The 9852-nt window shown below is 38.3% G+C and overlaps 1 protein-coding gene across 1 annotated transcript in view; it reads right to left on the bottom strand.

Annotated features, from left to right (window-relative positions):
- Positions 1 to 840: 840 nt before the first annotated feature.
- prkd3 (protein kinase D3) overlaps positions 841 to 9852 on the bottom strand; it is a 50675-nt gene continuing 41663 nt past the window's right edge. Inside the window, exons 12-20 of the mRNA XM_015034806.1 lie at positions 9405 to 9681; positions 7721 to 7773; positions 7220 to 7292; positions 7002 to 7108; positions 6731 to 6892; positions 4742 to 4840; positions 3797 to 4064; positions 2571 to 2656; positions 841 to 2460 (exon numbers count right to left, since the gene is read on the bottom strand). Coding sequence (XP_014890292.1) covers positions 2287 to 2460; positions 2571 to 2656; positions 3797 to 4064; positions 4742 to 4840; positions 6731 to 6892; positions 7002 to 7108; positions 7220 to 7292; positions 7721 to 7773; positions 9405 to 9681 — 1299 coding nt within the window. The 3' untranslated portion in view covers positions 841 to 2286. The remainder of the gene's footprint in view (positions 2461 to 2570; positions 2657 to 3796; positions 4065 to 4741; positions 4841 to 6730; positions 6893 to 7001; positions 7109 to 7219; positions 7293 to 7720; positions 7774 to 9404; positions 9682 to 9852) is intronic.

Consider the following 9852-nt stretch of genomic DNA (forward strand, 5'->3'; position numbering starts at 1 on the left):
AGTGTCAAAAGGATTTAATTATTGAGTGTATTTAAATCCCATGAAGAAATAATTGACTGTGCTCACACTTACTGGCACTTGTAACAATCCCTGTTGAATTAATTACGTGTCTTTGGTTGATCAGCGTCTGGATTGTGCATCAATGTTGCTGCCATTTTGCAAGTCATATTTCTATTGGAACACATCCAAAAAGATGTGAAAAATGTTTCTGTCCCAGGTGTTTTAATTTGAGCTGTGCAAACTGTGAGGTCCGTCATGCTCTGAGGTGCTAGTAGCATAAAGCTCTTCCTTCTTCCATTGCATTTTTATGGTTAAAACATGAGAATAAGTGTTTCGGTTTCTGATAAATACTTACCATAGAGAAACTCTGTTCCATATTTAAATCAAGAAAAAGTTATTTTTTTTTAACATTTAATTTTAGAATAAAGAAAAAAAAATAGTTTTTTTTTATAATTCTACATTAATGGGAAATAAAGATTCTGATCTGATAAAATAAAAAAATGAAAAAATCATTGCAGTTCTAGTTTAGTTCTTTTGTAGAATGATCAGAAGTTGCATCGCCAAACAATGGGTTCATTCAAAATTACAGTTGGCAAACAAGGCATTTTAAACAACACTTATTGGAATCAAAACAAGTATTTTTTTTTAATAATGAGTGATTTCAAAGACTTCCTCGAACCCCCTTCTTCTCCTGTCAGATCTCTTTTGCCGTCATTACTCCTCCTCCGTGGCGAGCAGCTGGCTCTGCTGACTCCTCGCTGTGGCGCAACAATCGCATCCAGCTTCTCAAAATGCGCTCTGCTGTCGGAAACCACAACATGAAGACTCTAACACACATAGTTCAAACTCCAGTTGTTTACTGAATATGCATGGTTTGATTTGCTTTAATTAAGAACAAAGTGATTTTATTGTTTGTTTTATTTCATCAGGTAAGTACTGAAATATACAAAACACAGACACCTGCCAATCCAGTGGCAACAAAAAAAGAAAAAAAAAAATGGAAAAATGACATAGAGAAACTGGAACATTCTCCCAAACCACACAAACAGAGCACAAAGTACAAAACCAGGGTATAAATTCCTGAATTTAGCTCCGATTATACCCAGTTGTATTTCTATTCTGTGGAATTTTTTTGAATTTTGCGAAACATATTGTAGAAATGCTCCAGAGAGGATAACAAACGAGGCCTCTGGAAACTTTATTCAGATATCTACAGATGCCTGCTGAGCAGCAAAAAAGTCTTTTTCCAGAATTTGAAAAAAAAAAAAAAAAAAAAAAAAGTTATAAAAGGCGAGAAAGATAATGCAGAAACATGGGAGCTTGTCTTAAACTCATCTTTGCATTTGCATGTCCAGGGTTCCGGTTTGCACAAAGAAATTCACAATGTTGAATAAATAAAACAGTTTGGAACAACGTTTGTAATCGATTTTCAGACCTTTTTTTTTTCTGCAGGGGTAGGTTGATCATGCTTTCACACTATTAGCTGCCACTGTCAGACCTGAAAACACTGATAATACCTGCAGCTAATTCCATGTGAGCTGCAAAGACTTTCTGCTGATTGCTTCGACACTTTGCACACACTGGAAATGTAAAAAAAAAAAAAAAAGAAAACGTTTGCTTTCTCTAGCAGCGAATAGTGTTTCTATTCAGTTGCTATTCTTCATAGTTGAATAGTGCAATAACCTACAACAATTAGTAAAATACATGACAGAACAAACGTATGCAGGTCATGGTTCCAGTTCATGCCGAAGGACAAACAGCTCTGGAGAGAGCTCATTCTCAGACTGTTACTCCCTTGTGAAAGGTGCCTTTTACTCCTGATGTAAGACGGCTTTTTGTCTCCTCTCGTACATCAAGACCGCTGTTCGTGACGAAGACTCGTCAGCCCTATTACATATCAGGTTGAATTTTGGGCTTGAGTTTGTCTTAAAGAAAGCAACCAAAATCAGGTAAATCCAGGGAATGTTTAACAAACTCTACAATAAGGAAGAGAGGACAGTCCTCTTTGCTGACAGTCGTTTAATGCGCTTCTGTGACACGCATCTTCGCCTCCTAATCGCGCTACAAAGTAAGTTGGGTTTTTCCCAATCTAAAAGCTCCCGATGTGAAGCCATCCACTCGGTCAGCTTTGCTCTGTTTCCACAACAAACAGTTCTGGAGGGAAAACCTGCCGCTCCAAAAGCATTTTTTTTTTTTTTTTGTTTTTTTTTTTTTTTTTTTTTTTTGGCTTCCAAAAAGTCTTCTTTCCTTCATGTGGATGCACAACGCAGTAAAGCTCATTCACCACTAGGGGTCCTCGTCCATGTCATCCAGGTTGGGAGCCATGATGAAGTGCTTGGGGTACGGGAGGTTGTGCTCGTCTGCGTACTCCTCCCAGCGCGCGTCGTCACTCTCGTGGGTGATGTAGCGCTCGCCTCGCCGCGTTTCGAAGTCCCTGAGGTCCAGCCATGTTTGGTAATCCTGGAAAACACGCTCAGATTTAAACCTCTGTTGACGTATTATAACCCATCAGTCTGGCAACTTTGTGACATGGTTGTTTAGAAAAAAAAAAGAAAAATAAATTGTGTCACCTGTAACCAGGGATGGCTCAGACACTTGTCCACGCTGTACCTCTTCCTCATTTTGACTTGGAGAAGATTGTTGATCAGGTCTGTGGCTGTGGCAGAGACACACATTGATCAGACTTAGACATTTTGCAAAAGAATTCACAACTGAATATGTTCACAGTGAAACCACAAACAGAAGTGAATTTTATTAGGATTTTATGTCGAGTGGAAACAAAAGGATACTTGGGGAATCAAAATTCCAATTGAGAACAGAATTTCTGGTATTAATTTAAAACCCCTAAAAAAAAAAAAAAAAAAAAAAAAAAAAAAAAAAAAAAAACAAACATCTGGTACGTCTGCATTCAAAAAAGATATAATTAGTAAACAGACTTGATTTGTTACAGGTGGAGATGGAAGAAACCAAGTGATGTCCAGGGCTCTTAAAATATTTTAATTTAAAAATCTCAGAATTTTTATGACTCGATCTAAGATTTTCCAGCATTTGGTATGACATAATGGGCTTTTCAGTCAAAAACAACCGCTTATCCTGGTTTTAGTATTGTTCATTTCAATTGTTCATTACTTTCATTTTCATAAAATATAGACTTTTACCTTTAAGATAATATAAAAATATGTTAAAGAGAAAAGGTTCCATAGTCAATTTTTAATTTTCCATACTTTTTAGTATGAATACTTTACCTTATTTTCACAATTATGCAATGCCTTGTGATAAATGCCAGCAAAAAAAAACTTTTAAGCTTGCAGTTGTAGTGCGGTAGATGTGAAAATAAATAAATAAATAAATCAAAGCACTATAAATACTTTTTATAGACACTGCACATACAATGGAATCATGTCATATTTGACGCTAAACAAACATTTTCACACATAGTTTGCAGGGTTTAGTGACCTTTACAGGGACACTTTGAGATAAAACAAAGAACCTGAGATTAGCATCATCCTGAGTTGTGAACTGTACGTGGGAGGAGTTACAGCTCGGACAGTTGAGAAGAAATGAAAGTGATTCATCTCAACCACAGACACTGAAAGTCGAGCTTTAAAAAGTTGAGCTGACCCAGACATGTAGGTGGGGAGGGATAGTTCATCTGAATTTCAGTTTGACACTAGAATACAGGTGCAACCAGGCTGGCAACTATTTACAGAGGTGAAGACCAGAATAAATTAAGCTTTGGTAAATTCCAGCAGGAAGGGAGAGAGCGAAAGAACGAGGCTGCTCTTTGTCTTCCTACCCTCTGCAGAGATGTCCTTCCAGGGTGTCGGGGGGTACATGAAGGCGGCGTTCTGGATCTGATCGTTAATGTCTTCGTCCTCGTTAAAAGGGAAGGTCCCGCTTAAGCTGACGTAGATGATGACTCCCACTGACCACATGTCTAAGGATCTGTTGTAGCCTTTGCTCCTCAGCACCTCTGGAGCCAGGTAGGCCGGGGTGCCAACGACTGACCGCCGGAACGACTTCTCACCAATGATGCGTGCAAAGCCGAAGTCGCACAGCTTTACCTGAAAAACGACATGCACCGTCAGCACACATATGCTGACCCATTTTTATCTAATTTGTGTGTATTTTAGAGTTTATGGTGACATGTACTTTATCACAGATCCTCTACTGTGGATAACAAGAGGCAATAAGCACTTTCCCACATATTCAGTCTTTCAGAAGGTGTTTTAAGAGTTTTTGGGGGGATTTGGGAGGGTTTGGCTGCATTTTCTTTTGTTTGCAGCACAACCCATGTAGCAGTACATAGTATTCTTATATAGGACCTAACTTATGCATCATCCATCAACTTTAATGCTTCTCTTCTCAGAAAATAGCTATTTGGAAGTGTTCTTGCACTTGTTAAAAATCTATTACCTGTAAACATTATTTTTGGTATTTTCACAGTTTCATCATAAGCAATGGGAACACATTGTGTCTTTGTGATTAACACTTTCCAGCTTTGTGCATGAGAATCTAATTTAAAATTAATTATTTAATGCATAAAAGATTTATAGATCATATTAAAAATGCAAAAAACCAAAAAACAAACAAACAAACAAAAAAAAAAACATTCCTCTTCTGAAATTCAGTGAAAAGAGGAAAGAAAGACCTCTGAGCTTTTTATTTTTAGAAGTAAAGCAAGCATGCCACTATAAACCCAAAGAGAATAAGAAATGCAAAATATATTTATCGTTGTTACCTGTGGAAAAGGCTCTGCAGAGGCCAGTAGTACATTTTCAGGCTTCAAGTCACAGTGAACAATGTTTTTGAAGTGCAGATGCCTCAAGGCCACCAGGATCTGTTGAAAGCACAAGTTCAGTTAGCACACACACACACTCAACATAAACATAAGATACTAACCATGTAAACTACAACTTTATCGTTTAAATACTGATAAAACTGACTGTATTTTTGTGGAATAAAATCTGAGTCATAGGCACACAGATGCCGTTAAATATTTCCACATTGCACAGCTCATCTATATTCACCAGATCCTTGCATAAGCTCCCGCTGCACAAATTCCAGCCTGTGGATCTACACCAAAACCACAATCCACTCGGTCCCTCAATCCCGACCCTGGCTCGAACAAAAGTCCTTCTGGCCACATCTGAGCCAGGCCCCGCTGCAGCTAATGGGGCCGTGGTTAATGGCCCTTGCTGCTGTTTGGGACCCAAAACCTAAGCAGACCCCAGGGCCCGCAGCTCCTCTAATTAGGCCACAAAGCCACTAGCACACTGCAGGCTGTAATCGGCAGCCAGGCAGAAGGCGGCGATGCTATGTGGACCAGTGCCATATAAAGACCCCCCACCCCAATCAGGCCACCACATTAAGAATAAACAGCAGCAGAGGGTCATCACACCCAGACACAGGGGAGAAAGATCAAGAAGGACATGAAGGAAATTGATATAAAAACATGAAAACACGTGTTGAGAAGAATTGAAACTTACATAATATAAAACATGACAGTAGATTTCCCTGAAACCTTTGGATTTTGTAACAATAAAAAAAAACACAAACTGCATTTTATCTTTGATTTTCTGAGAGGAAACACAGTTGAGCAGAATCATGAAAGAAAAATTTTACACAAAATTTAAAAAACTGTGATATGCATATGTATTCAGGCCCACTGAATCAATATTTTCTAGAATTATCTTCAATTACAGCTTCGAGCTTCATTTAGGGTAAGAATCCCAGTTTGCACATCTAAAGACTGAAATATTTGTCAATTTGCTTTCGCAAAATAATTCAAGCTCAGTCAAATTGGACAGACAGTATAAGTGGTCATGATGGCATACATGCCATCATGTTTCATGGATGGATGCTGAATTCAGGGTGATGTGCATCGTTAATTTTCCTCCACATACATTTGTGGTGACATTGTGGTGGCGTTGTTGGCCAAAAAGTTGGATCTAGGTCTCATCTGATCCGAGCGTCCTCGTCTACATCTGCCATGTCTCCTTCATGGCTTGGGGCAAACTGCAGGGTTTACTTCTTATGGCTTTCTCCCATTAACCTATTTCTTCTTGATATTCTTCCATAAAGACCAGATTTGAGGAGTGAATGACTCAGTTGTCCTCTCTCAATGTGTCCACCCGAGTTGTAGATTTCTGCATCTCCTCAAGTTTTTTTTTCATCTCTGACTAATTAAATTCAGTTCAAATATACTTTATTTATCCCAAAGGAAAATTAAATACTGTTGTATCTCATCTTCCAAATAACGTCAAAGAGTTATTGTGGATGATGATGCTGTGGGAAGGAAGGTATTCTGTAACAGCCAGACTCGCAACAAATTCAAACAGGCCTCTGACTGAAGAATGTTGGTGTATGACATTCTCATGACTGCCGGGACATGCCAACAGCACAGAGAATTTTTCGCAGGAACACGTGCTGGTTGACACCATTAGTTGTTGGCAAGCACTGCTAATCGACCTCATTTGCTTTTGCATAAAAAAAAACAAAAAAACATTAAGGTTTGTATTTGCAACATACAAAAAAGATTAGGGTTTAAAATACTTTTGTGAGCCACTGCGTGCTTTAAATATAGTCAACATTTAGCTGGAACCTTAAGGCAGTTCATTGCAAATTATTAGCTAATAGGTACATAAACAAAACCAAGAGGGTGAAACTATTAGTGAGACAGTGAGAAAAACAGGAAGTTAAGAGAGATCCCCCTTTAAGCAGCACGAACCTGTGTGACGAGGAATTTGGTGATTCGTTCTGGTAGTTTGCTCTTCTCGCTGGAGAGGATCATCTCCAACATGTCTCCGTGGAGCTTCTCCATGACAACAAACACTCGCTCTGGGGTCTCAAACATGCACTCCAGATTAACGATACCTGGATGATGCAGATTCTAAAGAAAAAGGGAAAAAAATTAAAGTGTAAAAAACCTTGCCCTAAGATGACCCTTAATGCAACTCTCTGTACAAATGGTCGACAATATAGAGTCAATCATTTATTACCTGTAAAATGGCCACCTCATTCCTTAACTGGCTCTCCTGCTTGGTAGGAAATCTCATCTTGTCTATAACTTTGATGGCTACGTCTCTGCCACTCTTTCTGTGCTTCCCTGAAACGTGAGAGTAACCACAACACAATGCAATTTACTGCCATGCTAATTTTAGCCACACCAAATATCACATGGATTTTTTTATTTATTTTTTTAATAAAAACAACATACCTCCATACACGATGCCAAACTGGCCTGATCCCAGCACCTCGTCGGAGAATATTTGATATATCGAGGCAATATCCTGCACAGATACCATTTCCAGTTACTTAATGGCTGCATTTTACATGTGGAACAGCCAGCTCTCAGGACTGAAACTGGAATCGCCAACAATTACATCATCTATGGTTTGGCAACGTTGTTGCTTTTCCCAAATGTTTCTAGTTGTTGCCAAATATTTAACTTTCACTCAGTGCAGAAGTGGAACTGAATCGAAAACCCCATGACCCAAAAGGATGAGAAAAAAAAAAAGGAAAACAAAGCTTCCTCATTTATGTAGAGAAGAAAAAAAATCTTCCACTAAATATTTTAATAAAAGCAGCAGTTAGATACAATTTCTGCTTTAACCACAACAGCTACTTTAATAGCACACATATGCATGATTTTGCAAGCTGTGCTGGGAAATTGCGCAATTGCTTCTGGTAGAAAAGAAATTAAAGAAGCTGTACTTACCACATTCTCTTGGATCTGGCAGTTGGACACAGATATGCTGATGGACAGCTCTTCTGAAAGAGGGAAACGCATGATTTTTTTTTTTCCACCCAGGAGCACTTAAAACAACATTTTCTTCTTGCATTAAGCAACAAGTGAATCATTAAATATTTCAAGTTTGTGATGCATTCCTCACAATTTAGTTTCCCCCTGTTTTCTCATCCAGTGAGCATCCTTCTCTTTTATCACAGCTGCATGCAGTGAGGCCCACATGATGAAGCATTTTATTACACAAGAAATTGGCAAAATGAATCAATCTGGGGAGATGTGTGTGACTAAATGGCTCAAGAATGCAATGCATTTCAAATTAAGAATCAGGACTGCCACAGGGGCAAGACTAAACACAAGTCTGGAACAAAACTAAGGCAACAATTAATTTTCATTCGATGAAATAAACGCAAAAAGCCACATGACTCAAAAAAGAAAAAAGAAATGTTTTCACAAATTAATCAACTTGTTCTTAATAGAAGCTCTCAATGTATATTTCTGAAATGAGTTCAGTTGTACTGAGGTGTACCTCCGGGTTCAGTAATAGGGTAAAATCGTTTTACAAATTACGTTAATCATGTGGTTCAGAATGTTGAAGGAAGCATTTGTTGTCAACGGTTTATGGTTTAAGTCGAATAAAAAGATCTCTGGCTCAATATTCCATGCGCCAATAAGTCAGGAGTCAAGGTGTGTAATGAATTGGTGAATAGTAACTCTGAAACGGTAAACAGACGACATGATTTGCACCAGAAACCAGAAATAATCCACTATGAAAGACAATAAAGTGCAAACGTCCAAAATGACAAATCAGAAAAAAAAAATAAAAAAAGTGTATCTTGGTGTCAAACAAAACAAAATCTCATAAGTTTTTTATGTTCTTTAGTCTACACAACTAAGGAAATTAAATTGCCATCTTCTTGTAAATATTGTAATATTTTAATTGGTAATATGTTTTAAGGTACCACATATCTTGAACAGATTTTTAAAAGACGTAATATAAAAATTGAAAGGAATAAGACATGTTTTCATATCGCCTTGTTGGCTGTAGCCGCCTTCATACCTTGTGTTGACAACAGTGACATTATACAAGAGAGCATTCCTGTAGCTCTTTACAGAGGCCAGGTGCTGTTTATCGTGTAGCGTGAAGATTCATAACAGGATGCAAACCTGACTAGAATTTTTCACTGGTTTAGTTTTATTTATCAACAAATACCTAATTTCCCATTACTTTAGCTACCTTTATAGATGTATAAACTCTGAAAATGAGATTGAATGTCAAAATGAGATCTATATGTATAAATCAAGGACAAGGGAAAATAACATAAAACTACAGCCTCTCTGGGGCATCAATAGTTTTGATTCAATTAAAAACTTGATCATGGGACTTTATTGTCACCCCTATCATCTCCAAACAATGACTTAACAGTCCCGCTTCCTCTTGAATACCAAATACACACAGCAGGGCATTCCCTCACCCTTAAATGTGAATATGAACAGATTTCATTTTGGTAAACCTCAAAGTTTCAACACACATTATATAATTTGACATGGACAGCCCCAACAAAATCCTGCGAGCTGCAGAAACTGAAAACTCTAAAGTGGGCAGTGATGCAAGGATCAGCGTGCAAACAGAAGAGGTTGAATAGATTCTCCTTACTGTGATCTCTTCCCTGACCGGCTGCACTGGCCACACTCGGCTGGGGCGTGACGGGCATCAGGGCCTGTCTGATGGCCTTCTCCCAGCCCTGGGCCACCTCCACACCCACTCCAGAAGCGGCCAGAGCAGGGCTGTGATAGTGGCTGCTGTTGTTCTCCCCCACATAGTAGACCATGGTGGCTGTGATGATTTCAAAGCAGTGCGGGTTGCTGCCCTGCGCCAGATTACTGTAGTCTCTGAACGGTTCCACCTGGAGAATCTCAGACAGAGGGATCTCCTGCAGGAAAAGTTTGAAAGTAGGTGAAACATACTTTTACATCCTTTATTAAGCAAGAAACACATCTAAACAGATTCACATGAACACAGTCTAAAAAAAAAAAAAAAAAAAAAAAAAAATTAATTATGGGAGAATTAAAACATTAAAAAAAAAAAAAAACTTTGGGAAAAA

This window comes from Poecilia latipinna, unplaced genomic scaffold, assembly GCF_001443285.1.
Source record: "Poecilia latipinna isolate Pla-1442-1.1 unplaced genomic scaffold, P_latipinna-1.0 Scaffold312, whole genome shotgun sequence".
In the NCBI taxonomy this organism is placed as follows: Eukaryota; Metazoa; Chordata; class Actinopteri; order Cyprinodontiformes; family Poeciliidae; genus Poecilia; species Poecilia latipinna.